At 43.4% G+C, this 22,405-nt stretch overlaps 1 protein-coding gene across 2 annotated transcripts in view; it reads right to left on the reverse strand.

The window, feature by feature from the left end:
• Positions 1 to 22,405, reverse strand: part of cadpsa (Ca2+-dependent activator protein for secretion a) — a 318,715-nt gene that overhangs the window by 177,128 nt on the left and 119,182 nt on the right. For both annotated transcript variants that reach the window (XM_063474914.1, XM_063474915.1), the window contains exon 9: positions 14,830 to 14,896. In XM_063474914.1, the coding sequence (XP_063330984.1) occupies positions 14,830 to 14,896 (67 nt within the window). The remainder of the gene's footprint in view (positions 1 to 14,829; positions 14,897 to 22,405) is intronic.

Genomic DNA, 22,405 nt, shown 5'->3' on the forward strand with positions numbered 1-22,405 from the left:
GGATCGCACTGGGGATTTATTGTTGTTTGGATTGACACCACTGTAAATAAACACACTGCCTTCATCATTAAGTCCTGCATTTTGGGTCCTCATTCCTCTCATCCCCATGGTCTGCCACGCCGACCGTGACAGAACGATCCAGCCAGATGGACCCAGCGGACGTTTCGGAGAGGTTCAGGAGGGAGGTGACAGACAAAGTAAATCGTCTGTGTGACCTGTGGCTGGAAGCGCACGCGGAGGGTTTACGTCGCGCTGTGGAGAAGCGGTTGCAGGAAACACTGACTTGTTTTCCCTGGGTGTTGGACAATCCTTTTCCGATTGTGGCGGATTTCCTGCTCAACACCCTTCACCTCCACTCTCTGATCCAGGCTGCCCCCCCACTTGGCCAGCCTGAGGATCTTCAGCCTGACACGCCGGCCCCGGCATCGTTTAAGAAGCAATGCTCGCGCCTCACCGCAGCCGGATTCTCAGACTTTCCAACAGCCGGCTGTGGTGAGTAATATGGACAATTTTTCTTTACACACCCCATCTGTGTATTCAACCACGGACTGTGTGAATGCTAATGCTGTAGCCCAGCCATTAGCGCAGCCGGCTGTAGCACAGCCTGTAGCCGTAGCACAGCCTGTAACTCAGTCTGCTGCCCAGCCAGTCACTCAGTCTTTAGTCCAGTCAGCCTCTCATCTTCATCCTCAGTCGGAGGTCGATACACCTACTGGACCCACTCCACCGTCATTTCACCTGTCTTTTGTTCCTGCATCGCTGCACAGTCTACCGCAAGTAGCTGCCACACCATCATCACCTCCGCCCTCTGCAGCTGCTTCTCCACCAGCGTCCCATCAGTCTGCAGCGACCGCAGCACTCTCAGCTTCACCGTCCACATCTACTACGCTACCATCACCTCCGCCACCTGCAGAGGAGCTCAGCGGGCTGGAGCCGGAGCTCAGCGGGCTGGAGCCGGAGCTCAGCGAGTGGGAGGAGCCCATGGCGCCAGCGGAGTAGCTCAGCGAGCCGGAGGAGCCCGCGCCGCCAGCTGAGGGGCTCCGCGAGCGGGAGGAGCCCACGCCGCCAGCTGAGGAGCTCGTGAGCCGGAGCGGGAACTCGGAGAGTGGGAGGAGCGCGGACCGCCGGCAGAGGAGCTCGGCGAGTGGGAGGACCGCGTACCGCCGGCAGAGGAGCCCGGCGAGCCGGAGGAGCCTGTGTTGGTCGCGGACGAGCTCAGCAAGCCAGAGAGACCAGCACGACCGCCACGTCTACGTCCAGCGCTTCCACGTCCAGCACGGCCACCACGGAACGGGAGCCGGGATCGCACTGGGGATTTATTGTTGTTTGGATTGACACCACTGTAAATAAACGCACTGCCTTCATCATTAAGTCCTGCATTTTCCTGCATTCCTCTCATCCCCACGGTCTGCCACGCCGACCATGACAAGCTCCTTCTCTGCCTTCTCATCATCCCTGTCTCTATGCTCTATAGACAGGCCTTTTTATGCTCTATAAGAACCTTCTAAACTCTACAATTTTCCAGACTTGAACAGGACGCCATGGAGAAAGATATCACTGACTCTCAGGCAGGAGAAATTATCCAGATTTTTCTTTATGGCAAAAAAAAAGACAAGAAATTTTCTTCAAAGGTCTTGAAACTTTTAATGAAAGTTTGTTTAAAGGTCATGAAGCTCATGGTCAACGTTTCTATGGCCAAGCAACTGCATTCAAGCCTTATATCACCAAATGCAATGCAAAGAGTTTGATGCAGTGGTGTAAAGCACACTGCCACTGAACTCTAGAGAAGTGGAGACATGTACTCTGGAACGGAAAATCATGGCTCTCTCTCTGTCAATCCATTGGCCGACTCTGGGTTTGGTGGTTGGCAGGACAGTTGAGTGTGGCAGATGACCTATTCTCCTAAAATCCACATATAACAGCTAAAATAAGCTATGTATATAGTTATGCAATTTAATATGCTACATCAACTTCATGTGCAGTAGACAACAGTGAGGGTGCAATTACTTGGAAAGAAAGCAACTGGACTTCTTCAGATTTCTCGAAGATGTTTCACCTCTCATCTGAGACGCTTCTAAAGCCATGGTGGTGAGTCCCAGGAATTTAAACCTTAATGGGGGTTGTCACTTAAGAGAGTCGTTGACCGACCACTGATCATGTGATCAAGGTGTGAAAAAAGGCTTGGGTCATTTTCACCAGAGGTTTTGGATTAAACCATTGCACGACCTTGCCTCACCTGAGATCACCTGATGCAAGATTTGACTGGGGAAGGGATCTCAAAACTGCATTGTAGGTGGCAGACAGTTGGTGTCATAAGCCCCCCCGTTCAAAGATGGTCACTCATAGTGGACATAGATAGCCGCTTTTCACTGCTCTTGCAAACTATCTGTCTCCCTTTTCAAAATATGAACATTTCATGCAATTACGTGTGCAAGAATTAAGAAATGTACAGTTGCAAATTGAGGTAGTCCAAGGTTATAAAATCCTGTCATGTGTTTATGAGTCTAACGGTAGTGGGGAAGAAGGATGTCTTTAGTTTACAAGTCCTAGATTTCACACTTTGTACCTTTGTTTAAAGGGTAGAATAGAATAGAATAGAATAGAATAGAATAGAATAGCCTTTATTGTCATTGTACAGGGTACAACGAAATTGGAGTGCTACTCCCTTGGTGCAAAAACACAATAATAAATATAGATGTAAAATATAAAAGGTACAATAAAACAAACAATAGTAAGTACAATTTATACAGGATAGCAGCATTAATATAATGACAGTAAGGATAGCAGCATAATAATTGACGGTGACAGTATAGTGTAGCTAAGCAGTTTCGGTTGTTTTTGTGCTTATTTACTATGGTGATAGCTCTGGGAAAGAAGCTATCCCTGAATCTGTTTGTCCTGGTTTTATGTGACCTGTACCGTCGGCCTGATGGTAATAGTTCAAACACTTGATTGCTGGGGTGAGAATGGTCCTTGATGATATTGCCAGCTCTGCTGAGGTACCGAGAGTTTGCAATGACCTCCAGGCTGGGCAGAGAGCAGCCAGTGATCTTCTGGGCTGTGTTGATGACCCTCTGCAGTGCTTTCCTGTCTGCAGCTGAGCACCCTGCATACCATGTTGTTATGCTGTACGTTAGGATGCTCTCTATGGTGGCTCTGTAGAATGTCACCAGCAGCCTCTCCTCCAGGTCGTTCCTCCTGAGCACTCTCAGAAAGTGTAGACGCTGCTGGGCCTTTTTTACCACCGCCGTGGTATTTGCAGTCCAGGAGAGATCATCAGAGATCTGCACGCCCAGAAACCTCATGGAGTGCACCCTCTCCACACAGCTCCCGTGAATGTACAGTGGGGCCGGGTCTGCTCTGCCCTTCCTGAAGTCGAAGATAAGTTCTTTAGTTTTCGTGGTGTTCAGTTGGAGGTTATTAACTGAACACCACTCAGTCAGTCTGTTGACCTCATCTCTGTAGTCCGACTCATCCCCCCTTGAGATGAGTCCAACCACGGTGGTGTCATCCGCAAACTTTATGATGGTGTTTGAGAGATGGGTAGGGGAGCAGTCGGATGTGTAGAGTGTAAACAGGAGGGGACTCAGAACACATCCTTGTGGAGACCCGGTGCTGAGTGTGATGGTGCTGGACAGGTGTGGGCCGAGTCTGACAGACTGTGGTCTATTTGTCAGGAAGTCCTTGATCCAGAGGCAGATGGGGGTGGAGAGTCCCAGGTGAGACAGTTTCTGGACCAGGATCTCTGGGATGATATGATTAAATGCTGAGCTGAAGTCCAGGAAGAGCATTCTCACATAGCTTCCTCGGTGCTCCAGGTGACTCAGCGCAGTGTGGAGCGCTATGGTGATAGCGTCCTCGGTGGATCGATTTGTCCTGTAGGCAAATTGGTGGGGGTCCAAAGTGGGAGGCAGACTGGCCCTGATGTGCTGACAGACCAGTCTCTCAAAGCACTTCATCACTACAGGCGTAAGTGCAACAGGCCTGTAGTCATTTGGGCTGACCACAGCTGTCTTTTTGGCGATGGGGATGATGGTGGAGGTTTTGAGGCAGGGCGGGACGGTGTTTAATGACAAGGAAAGGTTGAAGATTTTAGTGAAGACTCCGGTCAGTTCGTCAGCACATGCTCTGAGAACCTTTCCATGTATTCCATCAGGACCTGCCGCCTTCCTGGGATTCACTGACCTTAGAACACACCTCACTTGATGCTCCCTAAGTGTTAGTGTGCCGGTGCTGGGGGCGGGTGGAAGTGGTGTGACAGCTGAGGGCCTGGTCGTCTCAAAGCGGGCGAAGAAACGATTTAGATCCTCAGCCAGCGAGGCATCAGTCCTAGATGTCGCCTGGTTATTGCTTCTGTAGTTGGTAATGTGATTGATCCCCTGCCACATTTTTCTGGGGTCGTTGTCAGCAAAGTGATCTTCAATCCTCCTCCTATAGGCAGCCTTAGCTTTCCTGATGCCTCTACTCAGGTCTGCCCTGGCCGCCCTGTACGCAGCCCTGTCCCCTGACTTGAAGGCAGTGTTGCGGCTTTTTAGGAGGGATTGCACTTCGCTATTCATCCAGGGTTTTTGATTTGGAAACACCCTGACCCTTTTGTTGACGGTGACATTATCAACACAGTTCCTGATGTACGAGAGTACAGTGTCCGTGTACTCCTGGAGGTTGTGGCTGGAGAATAAATCCCATACAGTAGATGAGAAGCAGTCCTGCAGTTGAGAGAGGGCTCCTTCAGGCCAGGTTTTTATTGTCTTTGTCTGGGGCTTTGTTTTTCTCAGCAGGGGGGTGTAGGTGGGGGTGAGGGACATGCAGAGGTGGTCAGATCCAGCCAGGTGGGGGAGGGGTGTCGCTCTGAAAGCATGCCTGATGTTTGAATAGACACGGTCCAAAGTGTGTTCACCTCTCGTAGCAAAGTCCACAAACTGAACAAATTTAGGAAGCACAGTCTTTAGGCACGCTTTGTTAAAGTCGCCGGCGACAATAAAAACCCCATCGGGGTGTGCAAGCTGTTGTTTGTTTATGGTGTTGAGCAAGAGGCTGAGAGCCGTGCCAACGTTAGCATCCGGCGGTATATAAACAGCTATCACAATAACTACTGTAAACTCTCTCGGGATGTAAAAAGGTCTGCACGAGAGTGCCAGAACCTCCAAATCAGGAGAACAGTGTGTGTGAATGATCCTGCTGTTACAACACCACTCGTTATGCACGTAAACACATAGCCCCCCTCCTCTGCTTTTACCTGAGTTGCTGTTTCTGTCGTGCCGGTGTAGCGTGCGGCCTGCTAACTCAACTGCAGCGTCGGGAATCAGCGGGTGAAGCCACGACTCCGTAATAAGAATAATGCTGCAGTTACGTGCAAAGCTCGTGGTTGCTATCTGTAGCTCCAATTCGTCTAATTTGTGGGTGATGGATCTGGCGTTCGACAGGAAAAGGCTCGGAAGTGCTGGCCAGTGTGGTTGTTTGCGTAGCCTAGCATCTGAGCCCGACCGGCATCCCCGGTGAAGTGTGAACTGACAGTAATGGGAGAGGGTAGAGTCTTTGGGGAGGTAACTATCCTGTGGACTCATGTGCATGACAGCAGATGTTCTATAGAGAGTGTAGTGGACTCCCTTTGATCTTTTCATCAGTTTTTACCACTCTCTGCAAACATTTGCAGTCCATATCATTTGCTTTGCCGTACTACATGGTGACGTAGCTGGTCAAGATGCTCAACCATTCAGCTGTATAAGTTGTTGAGGATCTGGGTGACATGCTAACCTTCCTCAGCCTCCTTAGAAAATATAGCTAGTGTGGAGCCCTTTTAACCAGCTGTGTGGTGAGATACTCACTATGTAGAATCCCAGCTATTTAAAGCAGGTCACCCTGTTGACTTCAAGCTCCTGAATGCATGGTGGGGTCTCCTTTCCTTCATCATGTCCACTATCTCCTTCGTCTAGTCCGCCGTGAGGGTGAGGTTGTTGTCCTCACACTTTCAAATCAGTTTGACTCATATACCTCCAAGTCACGACAACAGTTGCCTCAAGGCGCTTTATATTGTAGAATAAACAACCTACAATAATATAAAAAAAGCAGAAAAAACCCATATAACCCCCTTTGAGCAAACGCTAGGTACAGTGGGAAAGAAAAACCCCCTTTTAACAGGAAGACTGCTCCAGCAGAACCAAGGTCAGGGACAGGCTGCCATCTCCCCGTCCCTGGTTAGGGTGAGGGGATTAAAGCAAGAAAAATGCATACTGTGGAAGGGAGGCAGGGATTAACAATAAATAATGATTAAATATAGTATAGCTTAAAAAGAACTAGTGAGTGAAAAAGGTGAGTGAAAGAAACACTCGGTGCATCATGGGAAGCCTAGACCTATTGCAGAATAACAAAGGGAGGGTTCAGGGTCACCTGGTCCAGCCCTAACTATATGCTTTAGCAAAAAGGAAAGTTTGAAGCCTAATCTTAAAAGTAGAGATAGTGTCTGTCTCCTGAATCCAAACTGGAAGCTGGTTCCACAGAAGAGGGGCCTGAAAACTGAAGACTCTGCCTCCCATTCTAATTAAAATATGGAACAGGGAACAGTAACCAATATAGGAGATATATACTCTCTCTCTCTAGTCCATGTCAGTACTCTTGCTGCAGCATTTTGGGTCAGCTGGCTTTTTAGTGAGTTTTTAATAATAATAACTTAGTCTAGTAGTCCAGCCTACAAGTAATAAATACATAAACTAGTTTTTCAGTGCCAATCTGAGATGGGATTGTGGTGTGAATGGTCCAGAGAGTGTTGTTTTGAGCCATTTTATGTACCGCAACTGCAGCTCACAAGCTGCCAGACGCACATGCAACACACCACAATTCATAACAAACCCTGCTTTCCCTGGTGTTTTTAACACGGCGGGCATGATTGCGGATGCCGTGCAGGTGAGCCCGCACAGCACCGCCGACCACGCCTCACCACACCCATTGCCTGATTGAGGCCGGGGAGCCATCCGGCCGAACCTACTCCCCTTAACTGGCTTCCAACCCAGTGATAGGGCCGTGTCCCTTCCAGAGGCCGGCCACGCCTCCAGCGGTGGCAGCAACGCTGGTCTGGAGGCCGCCTGGTCGTGTCGGCTCGCCAGGTGGCCAAGTTGACACGACCCTGCAGGCACGGTCGTGAGCTCCTGCTCACAGGCGGCTGGGCCAGCATCCGTCGCTCCGGATCAGGTCATGCCCTCGGACCCAGATCGAGCAGGCTCCCCTTGCATGGGGACCTCCACCTCCACCATGGTGGGCGTGATTGCGGATGCCATGCAGGTGAGTCTGCATGGCACCGCCGACTACGCCTCACCACAGGGATGCTTCTAATTGTAGAGATATTGGGCAAATGGAAGAAAGCAGTCCTACATATTTGTTTAGGGACATATCGTGGTCAAAAACGAGTTACTGAAAATGCATGCTTCTAATGATACTGCCAAACACAACACAGGAAGCAGAAAATTCAAATAAACACAGGAAACAGTGCACAGGGTCAAGCTGGTCATGAAGCAGGGCTTTAGAGCAGTTCTGATGACCAGTCAGGCGGCCCACGCCAGGGCTGCAGAACAGTTCATGGGGTCAGTTGGTTGACCCACAGCAGGGTCTAAGTAGTTCAGGGAGTTGGATGAGTGGCCAGTGGAAAAGGCTAAGAAACTCTGCTGCCTGGCTGGGAGGCCCCTAGTGAGGCGAAGAAACTTTGGGGGCCGGCTGGGTGGCCAATGCCAGAGATGAACCAGCTCAGGTGGCATGGCAGGAAGCTGCAGACAATGGCAAATTCAGACAGCCCAGCAGGAGGCCATCAATAACAGCAGACCCCCTGGTGGTCCTTGGAAACAGGTACTGTGGACCCTCAGTTTGCTCAGGCTCTGATGGGAAAAAAATCCATGGTCTCAGTTCAGGTGGGGGAGGCCCCAGGTGGAACAACAGTCTCTGGGGAGGCTTGGGTCCAGGGGTTACAGAAACTGAGCTGAACAGAGGGTCTTTTTGCATAGGCTAAAAACACACAGGCTTGAAGGTTGTCTGAGATGCAACGAATACAGTCCTCTCATCAGAAAGCTTAGAAACAGAAAAATAATTTATTGAACTGGATCAGACATCTGACACTTAATGTGGGCATTGAGAAGCTCTTGAACACAAAATGGTGTCTTTATTAACAGTTTCAGAAACAGAAAAACCATTATAAATAAAAACTCAGCCATTCCTCCAATGTCTTTCGAGAAACAAGGCTAAGCCTTTGAAATCAGGGGCTCTGTCCCTAAATCATAACATGACGTAAATCACAGTTGTGGGAACAGAATGCTCAGATGAAAATCTGCTGCCTTAGAAACAGCCGCTGAACTTAACTTTATTGTCAACCACTGAAGTCCCTTTATTTGTGAGTTCAGCTGGTAAAATCAGTGTTTTTAAAACTTCAGGTCCAGACACTGAACACACAGTATTGTGATTTCTTTGTAGAAAGGTGAATGTACTGAGGCTCAAGCATAACACAGCAGGAAACAATACTTTTACTCAGTGTAGGAGCAGCTTCAGAAAACCCATTTTCATCGGTTGTGGGCCAGGACACCACATCAGCCGACATGGGCAAATGCAAAATGCATGTTTTTTTCCAAATGCAAACACATGTTATATATAAACAATCTATGATATATCAGATTTAGATACTTTATTGTCATTGTCATTTCCACAACAAGAAATTAAGTGCATCTTCTACAGCACAAAAGAATAGAGCAATAAAAATGAAACAACTCAATAATAAGTAAGTAAAGGACCACAATAAACCACAGTCGCAAACTCATAATTGTGCATAGTGTACATTCTTCTCTTAATTTCTTTCAAAAAATGAACCTTAGTGCATTTGCATTTTTTATACTACTGGAAAATTATCATTTCAACTGTTCTGCCAAAGCAATGTCAGACTCTGTAGTTTTCTCTGGTCTCCTACCCAATTGGACCAGGATTGACATGTTTAGCCACATGTTACATCCCTTGGCTAGTTTAAGGGATAAAAGGGACTAACATAAAGTTAAATAGTGAAAGAGGAGTCCAAATGGCATTTCAAATGTTTACTTTCTGCTAGTTTAAAACTCTGTTAGGCTTAGACTGACATTTAACTTCAAGGAGAGCTAAGGCCTACACAGCAAACAAAACATCCCTAAAAGGAAATAATAACTCCAAGGAAAACAAAGTGCACAACATACAACAATAACCTATCTAACTAGCACATAAAGAGGAGAAAATGAGGAATAACAAAAAAAGGCAGCTCTCCCCTTACAAACACAGTCTAAACAAAGTCACATGAGGTTGAAATATAAGTCAAAGGCATTTAAGCCTGCACAACCCAGTGAGTACGGCAATCAAAGTAGCCAGAAGGCCCAGAACTACAGCTCTACAGACATTATATAGGGCTTTGCTGATTAATAATTGGCTTGATTAAGGCAGCAGCACCCAATCAGGACAGAGGAGGTGGAGCCTAGACAAGACACAAAGAAACTAATATCCTTGTTAGGGATGTAACCCTACCGCATGTTCTCCTTAAATTGCTGGCTGTCTGAGTGGTGTCCAAAAAACGATGTGGGCTTCATAGATAATTGGGAAACTTTCTGGAGGAAACCTGGTCTTGTTAGGAGAGACGGCATCCATCCCACTTTGGATGGAGCAGCTCTCAGTACTAGAAATCTGGGCAAATTTATTAAACCACCCCAAAAGTAACTATGCAGAGTTGGGACCAGGAAGCAGAGTTGCAGTCTTACACGCCTCTCTGCAGCTTCTCTCCTCCTGCTACCCCCCCAAAACCCATCTCCATTGAGACTGTGTCAGCTCCCAAACAGACAAAAAACAAACTAAAAACCAGCAACAAACAATTTAAACATAAAAAATCACAAAGAAAGAACAATACAGAATCCACATCTGAACCAAAGAGTAAAACAGTGAAATGTGGATTATATTAGGTCGCTCTCCTCCAAGTCTTTGTTAGTACATGACTTAATAATTGATCAACAAATCGATTTCCTCTGCCTTACAGAAACCTGGTTACAGCAGGATGATTATGTTAGTTTAAATGAATCAACGCCCCCAAGTCATTCTAACTATCAGCATCCACAAATCAGAGGCCGAGGGGGCGGTGTGGCAGCAATTTTTCACACCAGCTTAGTAATCAACCAAAGACCCAGACAGACTTTTAATTCATTTGAAAGCCTGATGCTTAGCCTTGTCCACCCCAGCTGTAAAACTCAGAAACCAGTCTTACTTGTTATCATCTATCGTCCACCTGGGCCTTACACAGTTTCTCTCTGATTTCTCAGACTTTTTATCTGATTTAGTGCTCAGCTCAGATAAAATAATTATTGTGGGTGATTTTAACATCCATGTAGATGCAAAAAATGACAGCCTCAACATTGCATTTAATCTGTTATTAGACTCAATTGGCTTCACTCTAAATGTAAAAGAACCCACCCACCACTTTAATCACACTCTAGATCTTGTTTTAACATATGGCATAGAAACTGAACATTTAACAGTGTTTCCTGAAAACCCTCTGCTGTCTGATCATTTCCTGATAACATTTACATTTACAATAATTGATTACACAGCAGTGGAGAGTAGACTTTATCACAGTAGATGTCTTTCTGAAAGTGCTGTAACTAAGTTTAAAAATATAATCCACCCACTGTTATCATTTCCAGTACCTTGTACCAACACAGAGTAGAGCAGCTACCTGAACGCTACCCCAACAGAGGTCAATTATTTTGTTACTAATTTTACCCACCTATGTCTCATTGCACTCTGAAATAAAAGCATAGTACAAATAAGCAATTGAAGTTCAAAAAAGAAATCATTGAATCAGTTTATACACTAAAATGTATTCTAAAGTTTTACTCATCAAAGTAACCAACATTTGGCACCCGTGGCATTCTTTCTACAATAGAAGTCAAATATTCTCCCATATCTGCTGCAGATGTTCCCATAAATGTGGACCTTGTAGGCTGCTTTGCTTTCACTCTTCTGTCCAGTTCATTCCAAACCAGCTCGATGGGGTTTAAGTCTGGAGACTGTGCTGCACACTCCATGTTTTTAAGCTTACCTTCTTGTTCTTTTTTCCTGAGGTAGTTCTGGTATAGCTTGGACTTATGTTTTGGGTCATTACCTTGCTGTAGGATGAACCCCTGACCAACTAGGCACATACCAGAGGGTACTGCATGGCACTGCAGAATGCTGTGGTAACCATTTTGGTTCAGGGTGCCTCTCACTCTGTACAAGTCACCAACTTGAACAGAGTGTACATTCCAACTTGTACATTCCACCAAAACAGCCCCTGACCATCACACTACCTCCTCCATGTTTGACAGTTGATGCCACTCACTGTGTAACCATCCTTTCACCCTACTCAACACAGTACAAAGATCCTGCGTGATGAACTGAGTAGGTCAAATTTGAATTCATCAGTCCATAACACCATAATACCTTCTTGCACTCTTCAGTAGTCTAATGGCGGTGTTTCATGGCCCAGACAACCCTCTTTGTCTTGTTCTGACATTTTAGCAATGGCTTTCTTGCTGCAACTCATCCTGTCAAACCTGCAGCTTGAAGTCTTACTACTACTACTGCTTACTATGACCATTAACTCAAAAGCTGGAGAGGAAATAGTGTATCACAAATTTAAAAGATCATCATCTAGCCTGGTGAAATAGTTTGCTGCTTTATAAAAAAAAAAGCCCTCCATAAAGCCAGAACATCTTACTACTCATCACTGATTGAAGAAAATAAGAACAACCCCAGGTTTCTCTGTACTGCGGCACTGTAGCCAGGCTGACAAAAAGTCAGAGCTCTTTTGAGCCAACCATTCCATTACCATTGACTAGTACCGACTTCACTAATTTCATCACAGATACAATTTGAACCATTAATGAAAAAATTACTCATAACTGTGTCACAGACATAATATTATATGCAGCTGCTTTCAGTACCATCAATATTTATTTAGCCATTTTCTCCAATTGATCTTTCTAAATTAACTTCAGTAATTACTTACCCCAAGCCATCAGTATGTCTTTTAGACCCCATTCCTACAAAACTGCTCAAAGAAGTCCTGCCATTAATTAATGCTTCCATCTTAAATATGATCAACCTATCTCTAATAATGTACCACAGGCCTTCAAGCTGGCAGTAGTTAAACCCTTACTTAAAAAGCCATCTCTTGACCCAGCTGTCAGTCTCCAACCTTCCTTTCATATCAAACATCCTTGAAAGAGTAGTTGTCAAACAGCTAACAGATCATCTGCAGAGGAATGGCTTATTTGAAGAGTTTCAGTCAGGTTTCCGAGCTCATCACAGCACAGAAACAGCTTTAGTGAAGGTTACAAATGATCTTCTTATGGCCTCTGACAGTGGACTCATCTCTGTGCTTGTCCTGCTAGACCTCAGTGCAGCGTTCCATACTGTTGACCATAATATCCTATTAGAGCAGTTCGTGTAAATGGAGAGACCTCTTGAACCACTGAGGTTAACCAATAAGGTCCAAAATGCTGCAGCAAGAGTCCTGACAGGGACTAGAAAGAGAGAGCAGATTTCTCCTGTTTTCGTTTCCCTTCATTGGCTTCCTGTTAAATCCAGAATTCAAAATCCTGCTCCTCACATACAAGGTCTTAAATAATCAGGCCCCATCTTATCTTAATGACCTTGTAGTACCATATCACCCTATTAGAGCACTTCGTTCTCACACTGCAGGCTTACTTGTTGTTCCTAGAGTATTTAAAAGTAGAATGGGAGGCAGAGCCTTCAGTTTTCAGGCCCCTCTTCTGTGGAACCAGCTTCCAGTTTGGATTCAGGAGACAGACACTATCTCTACTTTTAAGATTAGGCTTCAAACTTTCCTTCTTGCTAAAGCATATAGTTAGGGCTGGACCAGGTGACCCTGAATCCTCCCTTAGTTATGCTGCAATAGGTGTAGACTGCAGGGGGATTCCCATGATGCATTGAGTATTTCCTTTTCAGTCACCTTTCTCACTCAACATGTGTTAATAGACGTCTCAGCTGAATCACACTTTCCACAGCAGTCTGAACTCTGGTTCAGTTGGAGGTTTCTTCCTCTTAAAAGGGAGTTTTTCCTCCCCACTCTTGCCAAAGTGCTTCCTCATAGGGGGTCATATGATGGTGGTCATATGGTCATATGTTGGGTTTTTCTCTGTATGTATTATTGTAGGGTCTACCTTACAATATGAAGTGCCTTGAGGCGACTGTTGTTGTGATTTGGCACTGTATAAATAAAACTGAATTCAAAAATTGAATTGAATTGTTTGTAGTGGACTTTTTTGATATCGAGATAAGGATGATGAGTTTAAAAAGGATGGTACGGTTGACTGGTTAAAGACTTTGGTCAAGACCCCAGCCAGCTGGTGCCGGCACGATATCAGTTTCTGTACATTTGCTCAGCATTTGCCTGACTATACACTCATCCGCTGTGAGTGTGTTGGAGTAGCAGACAGATAGGTGTGATATGGGTCAACTTCTATGAGGCTTAACTCCTCTGCCTATATTGTGCCCCATCACCAGACCTGAGGGCAGCCCTTTAGAATCTGTCATCTAGGTGTTCCAATTGGAGTAGGCCCATTTAAACAACCATAGTTACGGTGTCTGAGCAGAGTTTGATGTATTTCCATCGTCTAGTCTGTGTTGTGTTGTTCAAAAAGGTCTCGCTCGCTCTCTCTCTCCTACATACACACACACACACACACATTCTATTGAATGTGCAATCGCTCTCTCTCTCTCCTACATACGCACACACACACACACACACACATGCGCGCGCGCACACACACACACACAGTGCACATTCTATTGACCAATATTTGTCACTTGCTATCTATTTAGCTGGGAGCAAGTGAGAGGCTTCAAGTTGGCGGCACTCCGGCTTTTTTAGCTGCGAGTGTTAGGCCAGATAGTGTTCACTCGACTTTGTCAATCGCTTGTCAACTTGTACCTCTGAGACATATCCTCTCTAACACACAAGAGACAGGCATCCCCCCAAAGCCCCCACCCCTCCTGCCTGCTGCCCACCTCCCAATGTAGAGCAACCAGGAAATGGCCGCTACCTCCTCTTTCCCTCAAACATACACCAACCCCCCACCTCCTGACAAAAGCCTGCTTGGCCTCTCCATCAATCGTCTGACAGCCGAGGGAAGACAGCTTGGCTGCATCTCTCTTTCTTGTAGCACACACAACATGTGGCCTGTGAAAATATTATTGTCATAAAGCAAAGCTTATGTTAAAGGCTGCTCGTGGTCCTCTGTTCGGTGCCATCAGGTTGTTGAGCTCAGAATTGTATATATATATATATATATATATATATATATATATATGTATGTATGTATATATATTTTTTTTCTGGCAAGCAGAGAAATTAGCTCCTGTTTGCTACTAAACAAAATGGTCTTGCTGGTATAATTTTTATAATTTTTCATACTCAAACAGGAAAAATTGTTCTTTGGAATCAGTAGCTAAATATATTCAATTAATTTAATTGATTATTATTAGAGCTGACAAAGGAGCAGCATAACTTCTATCTAAAAGCCAATATCCAAACAAACAGATTACAAAATGCTACACTTCATTTATCTTAAAAAACCCTCTATCAGAGATCAGTCTTGAAATTCTGCACTGACCTATATGCACAGGATTATACTACGAGTCCCTTGAATTAAGGTTACCATTTCTGATGAGCCCCCAGTCACTGGCACCTTTGTTGTTTTTATTTGTGCTTGTTCTTTTTTTCATTTGATTTCTTCTTTGACTTATCTTGTCGGAGCCAAATAAACCCAATGAACTGGCTGTGCTTACCTGGACTAGCACGAAGAATCTTTTCTTCCATCTTTTCCATACATTTTTGCCAATGGCCCAAAGGTACCTGTGGGTAACAACACTCTTAATTATTCCAAAGAAGACTTACACAGATTTCTCAGTGTGACCATCTTTTTTGCTTCTTTCTTCAATGCCATTATTCACAGCTAAAATTTCATGCACCAGCCTGAATCTGTATTAAGGACACAGATCTTTATCCAAGAGCCTCTACTGACCTCTCCTGTCAAAATATTTTTACTGCAGCCAGACACAGCATCCTTTACAGTGCTTAAGATGACAGGTATTTGTCATAACAGAAAAACTGCAAATATAATTGATGGCACAAATAATGAAAATATTCCAGTTAGTTGGATCTGTAACATCTCAGAGCCAGCATACAAAATACTGCAGAACAGCAAATTGACTGAGGATTAAGGATGCAAGATTGAAATCTTGGATTTTTGTCAAATCAAAAAGGGAATCTCATCTTAAATAAAATGCAAATATGATGTGGTCCCAATATTTTCTCATTTAGCTCATTTAGCTGGAGAAAGCTAAATAAGAATAAATCAAGTAAACAAATGAATTTCCAAGTAAATATGTGCTTCACACATTGTAGATTAAACAATCATACTGAACTCTTAATATTAAAATAAATAAATATGAGTAGAGACATATTAAATAAGAACTTGAGACCTGCACCTGGTCTTCACTGGCCCACTCATACTGTCATGGTCCTGGGTCGGTGACCCAGCGGTTTGAGTTTATTGTTATTATTTTCTAGTTTCTTCTGATTTTGTGTTAGTTCTTAGGGTTTGGAACTGGCGTTCAGTCTTTTATTAGTCCTACCTGTGTTCTTCCCCTCCGTGCTCTGTTCGTGTCCCTGACTTTGCACTTGTAAAACAGTTTGTGAGTTTCCTGTTTTACTTTGTAGATCCGTGTGTGACTTAACTGTGTTCAGCTTGTGTTTCCCCATCATCTTGCGATTAGGATCAGCTGTGCTTCCCTCCTGTGTGTCATTTCCTAATTACCTTGTGTGTGTATATATAGTGGGTGTCGATCTGTGCTTATGGTCGGTTCGTCTGTGTTATTCTGTGTTACTTGGGCATCTCTTTGCTCCACATTCCGCTCTCCATTTCCCGCGTAACCTCCTTATGTTTTCTCCTATGTGTAACTTTGTGAGTTATGGCTTTGGGTTTTATTTATTATTAGTTTTCCTCTGTTTAGGTTTATGTTCAGTTCTGCCCTCGCCTTTGTTATTTATTGTGCACTGTAAACTAACTCACTCACATCACCACCCCCGCTGTCTGCAACTTGGGTCCTCCTTCACTTCCACACACGACTGCTGCCCCAGCCATGACACCCTCAGAGATCTTTGGTCATTTGTACAAGGCTCACTCTAAAACGTAATGCTTTTACTGCTTATACCTGATTTTAGTGACAATAAAGACAATCTCGATTCTGGTTCCAAGTGGATCAAAGCTGCTTTATTTTTTGTTTGTTTTTTAAGTTCCAATCAGCTCATTTTTCAGGGGTTATTTGGGGTGGGGGATTGTACTGAAAGCAGTGTGTCACTGGTAAAGGACTACCTTAATATTCACTCACTTGATTTTTTTTGCTATAACTCATCCATGTGGACCCTTTTCCTCACATCCATTGCCAGTTTAGAAAGACCATTCAATCTAACATGTATGTCTTTTAAAGGAAGATGGAGGGAACACGTGGAGGCACAGGGCTAACATGTGAACTCAAATCAGAAAGGCTCCAGCAAATAATTAAAGCAGGAAGCTTCATGCTGTGAAGGAACAGTGCTAACCACTACATCATCCTTCCAGGAAAACACTGATCATCCACAACTTCTCGTGTTGACACACCTGTTGCGACTTGCTGTTGGTGTTCTGATAAAGTATTTTATCACTTCATCTTTTTAATGTTCTTTCTATTGCAATCCACTACTATACTGCTAGCTGATATTTTAAGCTTGATAAATTATTAATCATTCATAAAGCGACTTATTTCACATTGTAAAATCCTCAGTTAATGATAATTAATTAACCCAACACAACACTACTGCAAACAAACCTGTTGTTGCAATAGCCATGTTTACATGCCCCACCCTCCCTCCCTCCTTGTTCTCAATACTTTAACTTCTTCACTCCTATTTAGTAAATGGGGATCTGCCAGGCCCGGGAGCCGTCGCCAGTCCCCTTCGAGGCCTTCCCCAAACCGCAGCTCAATTCATGTCCAAGCATTCACCTTTACCTACTAAAACGCTGTCAAGCCTAAAATGAGGACGTGGGCCCAGCTGGTGAATAGGAGATTACTGGAACTGCAGAAGACAGCTGAGCAGGAAACACGGCAGCTGAAAATCTCCACAAGCAGTCAAGAGAAAAGAAATTGAAATAAATTATCACTGTTATCGCAATATTGTGTACGTCCCGGATCCTTGTTGTTACAGTGGTGCCAAAAAACCAGTACAGCCAGTGGAGGTACTGGCAAAGATGCTGGTAGAGCAAGCTGTCATGCACCGGGAGAAGGCAGCAGTGTACCAAGATCAGCTCAGCTTACTACAGGGCCAGTCTGAACGCCAGACAACAGTGTTGGAGGACCTGGTTGTTTAGGCTGCACTAGGAAGCTGAGTGACGTGGCAGCCAAGAGAGGCAGGCTCAGCTGCTGGACATACACAAATATCCCATAGTGCCACTTGAAATGATATAAGATTGCGTTCACGATCAATAGAGACTTGTAGTGTTTGTGCTGCACTCAGTGGTTGTCCAACTCTGACTCTGGGGAGGAGGAGACAGCGGGGGCTTCTCGGGAAGCCCAGTGATTTACTCCAGGGAAGATTTCCCTCTAGGGCAGTCTTGGGACAACACTCAGTCCTTTGAACAGGCGATCGATAGTTCAACAATCAACAGTTGAACAGTACACCCTGATGTAGCACTGACATACCTGCATTTTGTGTTGATTAGAGACAGACTCTATTAAGTGAGTCGTGAAAGTCACACAGAAAAGGAAAACACCCAGTTGTTGGTGCCAAAAAGCCACCAGCAAATGATTTTCCAGGTGGATTTCTTTAACCCCATGGCAGAGATATGACAAAACTCTGGAGTGAATAATGGCCCAATTCTATTAGCCGGGCATCCAGGGGGATGTGTGCCAATGGTCTGTGTAATGCCCAGAGTGTCAGGCCATGAACCAACCAGCAATTCCAAGAGCGCCTTTGTGCCTGTTACCATGCTGCTTTTCCAGGCCCAGAAACAGCAGCAGTGCCTGTACAAAAGAGAGACTCGGCTCGGACAATTTTCACTGGGAGATAAAGTGCTTGTATCGCTTAATTCATCTAGCTCAAAGTTACCCTTTGGCAAGTGGGGAACATTGACCACGACATGGTGCCATCAGACAGGTGAGGAGCCACAGAGGTATATCACCTTGTGTGGTGAAGAAAGATGGGTCTATACAGTTCTGCGTGGAGTACCACCAGCTGAACAGGGTTTGATGCTTATTCCGTGGCCTGGGTTGACAAGCTCTTGGACCGGTTAGGCACTGCTCATATGTTCATAATGCTTTAACCAAGGGTTAGTGGCAGATTTCTCCACAGTATAAGGGAAAGACAACCTTCTCCACGGAGGCACAGATTGTTTTTAACAGACAACCTCATGCATTTGTAGTCACCATATTGTTGTTATCCCTTCTTTAACCCTCCAAACCTTTGCAGATTTAATGAATATTCCTCATTTTCATCAATTACATAAAAAAATGTTAATCAAGTGCTTTTTATTTTGCATCACGTAAGAACTGATGTTAGTGGAAATCTGGTACTTTTGAACCTGCTTTATTTCCCAAAAAAGTGGCGATTGTGCCTGATTGTTGTGCTAATGTTGCTATCACTACCTGCATTGCAGAGATTCAAGGAGTTAAGAACTCACATAAAATGGCATACACATCAGCCCCCCAAAATGCTCAAAATAAACATGATTTTACTCAAAGCATTCATGACACATTTCCACATCAGAATGCAAATAAATACAGAAGATAATTAATAAATATCCAGACAGACTGGCCTGATCTTGGCTGGTTCTGTGCTTGCCCCAGATATTTATACTTTACATTCTGTATTTTATAGGGTGGGCAACTGTCCTGTTTATCAGCCGTCCCCAACCCCTGGGCTATGGACCGGTACCAGTCTGTGAGTCGTTTGGTACGGCTCGGATGTGAAATTTATGGTTTTCAGGGGGTTTATCGTCAACTCGGTTCCCCTGGGTCTTTTCCCGTGTTGTAGTTGTGCGTCTTATTTTGAAAGAAATGTTTACGCATTACCATAGGGACCAGAGAGCATTAAGGGGCAGAGAGGAGAATGTTACTCTCAATGTTGTTGGCGCATTTCAGGAGCACGCTGCTATTAAAGTTACACAATTACACAGTGAATTAATGTTTATTATTATATTTACAAAATACCACAGTTTTTGTCTTGGTCGTATCATTTTATTTTGTTGTATTTATCTGCAACACCTTAAAGGCTGGTCCGTGAAAATATTGTCTGACATTAAACCGATCTGTGGCGCAAAAAAGGTTGGGGACCGCTGCTGTATATGGCATTCTATTGACTTTAACTCCCCAAATCTTTCCCAGCAGAGCTTGTTCATTCAAACCCAGTCACCAGTCTGCTGCAGGTAAGTTTTGCTGTTGTTTTACTTACTATATTTAGTTGTACTATTGAGAAATATAGTAAATGATGAACTGACTGGTTCTTACGGAGCGCTTTACTACTCAGAAAAGCAGACAAATCCATGTATTCTACCAGAGAACTCAAAGCACTATATACAGTTTGGTGGGGGTGTGGCCTGCAGAGGAGCAGTGGGTTCAGTGGGCAGTGCCAGAAGGCTGGCAGAGCAGCTGGGACTAATTGCTGTGATCAGTCCTGCCTATTTAGTTGCAACCTGGAACATTTTATTTACAACTTTTTTTAAAGAAAAAGTTGTAAATAAAATGTAACCAGCCCATTAACATATATATGTTTGAGTCCTTCGTGTCACATCAAGCTTGCCTCATTCAACTGTCAATCATGGCGCCAAGCTGCTGTTTCTTTGAGAGGTAAGACCACTTTTTTCTTTGACTATGTTGTGTAGTATCTACATGTTGAGCATGGTTATATTTTGCGTTTATCTTATGAGACATGTTATATAGTTTGCGTATGCTTGTGCTACATTAGTTTTACTGGGTCCTGGACAAGTTAGATATGTCTGCTTTCATCCTGCCAAACCCTGCCATCCTAACACGGGAACCGTGAGACCACTGGACAGTTGGTGTGTATAGGTATACACTGTGTTCAAGATTTTTGGTAACAGATGAAGTATGCCCCTCACAGGGCAAACCTGGGCTTAAGGTGAAACATAATATTACAAGAGATGAGATTTAGTGTGCCCGTTTATCTCAGGCTATTGTCAAAAACTATTAACTGCTTATATGTTAACATGCTTATTTTGTGGAATGTGTAAGAAACATTTTTATTGTTTTTTTTGTTTTATTAAGGGATTAGCTACAGGCGTTCATGGGGTTATTTTTTCAAGGGGTTATTTTTTCATTTGCTTTCTTGGGATTCCTCTACTGTAATCTGAGAGTCTCAAATATCGAATAGGATAGCAAGGATAGCATGAAGTGACATTTAAAATCTAAAAAGTCGAGGGAGAAAGCCACTGTGACACCATTGTTATGCGCTGTCAGTAATCTGTATTATGTAAAAATGGTCTGTAAATACAGCATGTTTCAACATAGTTATAAATTACAGTTTGTTAAATCACACACTTAAATTTTTAAATGAAATTATTCACGACATATGAGTGGACAGACAAAGGAGGTCGACAGACCTGGTGATAATTGCTTCTATAGAAAGTTAGCACATGGCAGTGTCAATCTCTTGCTTTTCTTCTGAGTAGTATTTTATTTACTTGTAATTCAATCAAAAATTTGCTTCTTGAAATTAAGTAATGAATTTCTTGTTTTACTTTCTAAATTTCAGATCCTGGCCTTTACCTGCTCCCTCCTATACTGATGTGGTGTATGTGGTACTGCTGAGCTTGTATGTGGTATGTGAACTGTTATATTTTTCAAAAGAAAACTGTTTTATAAGTTAAGTTTTCTTTAGTGACCCATCCCATGCCCCTGTTATTTCTTCTCCAGATCTGAACCATTGTAAAGGTTGCAGTTCAAAGACCTCAGGTATGAAATTCTTTTCAGATCAGCTGTGATCAATATTTTTTGGATCTTGTTAAATAACAATAAAAGCTGTAATGGCTCCAATTTTCATTTTGTGTAAATGTTTGTGTGAAATTATAGCTTTAATGAGGTCTTTCTACATTATTTTTTAGTTATAAAGTATGTATATGTGTACATATAGTATGTATATTTACAGTACAGTATGTTGTGTTTGTTGACATGTTTTCAGGTGGAAGCAGAATTTGTGGATTACTACTGCTCCACTTGTTCCAAGGCTTTTTGCACAACTTGACCAATACACTGACCAGCTCATAAAAGTCTTCAAGAAAAAAAGGAGGCGCTGCAGGGAAGAAAATTAGACAAATTTTGGCCCCAGCCACACAGGTGCGTTATTCTGTTGGTAGCAAAATATTATGGCTAATAAGATCACTTTCAGATTTAAACAGCTAGTGTATGGTAGCTGCACAGTGTTCATTGTACTTACATTTATATTAAGCTAGACAAAGTTTGGTACTCAAAACAAATTCCCGTTGTACAAAAACTTAAATGTTTTAAGGCTAACTAGTTTGGTCTCATAGCACATTCAAGTAATTTCAGCCTGAAAGTTTTTATTTCTAATGGGGGTCATAATAGAGTGTGATATTTCAGGTCCTGTGTGGATCTGCACATAGTCACATTCAGTGGTAGCAATAACCAGTAACCACAAGAGGGAAGCAAAAGCAAAAGATTATCTTTTGGACATCACAAAGCACCCTAGCGGCTCATCAATTACATACCCAAATATTAAGTGTATCACACTCTAAATTAACTCTACAAGGATTATTTAAAATTAACATTTTACCACCTGATTAAGATTAGATATACATTTATATTTGTATTCATATGTTGGTTATTTAAAAAATAATCATAAAATTGGGTTGTAAAGACTTAGAAATAATGAAATAACCATCAATATTAGGGAAGTTACACTTCAGCATGTGACGTAACGGATCCAAATGCTTACCTCTGGCACGTTTTAAAAATATAAAATTAACAATAAATTAATTAATAATACATTTCTGTTTCCCAAGTTTTTAAACTTAGAACTTTTTCTATTTACGTTTTCTATTTAAATACTTTTGGGTAATTTGATGTGTAGCAAAGCATCTTATTCAATAAGCTCTTAATACACTCAGCTTCATCAGTATTTGAACACTGAGAAAAAAATGTTGTAATTTTGCCTGTGGAAATCACAGTAGATCTTAAATCAAACAAGAAAGATATAATAGAAGAGCAGAATTTCAGCTTTAATTAAAGGACTTTAAAAAATATTGCATTGACTATTTAGACATTACAGGAAACAGCAGGGAGAATTCTGAAG

This window comes from Pelmatolapia mariae, linkage group LG5 (assembly GCF_036321145.2).
Source record: "Pelmatolapia mariae isolate MD_Pm_ZW linkage group LG5, Pm_UMD_F_2, whole genome shotgun sequence".
NCBI classification, from domain to species: Eukaryota; Metazoa; Chordata; class Actinopteri; order Cichliformes; family Cichlidae; genus Pelmatolapia; species Pelmatolapia mariae.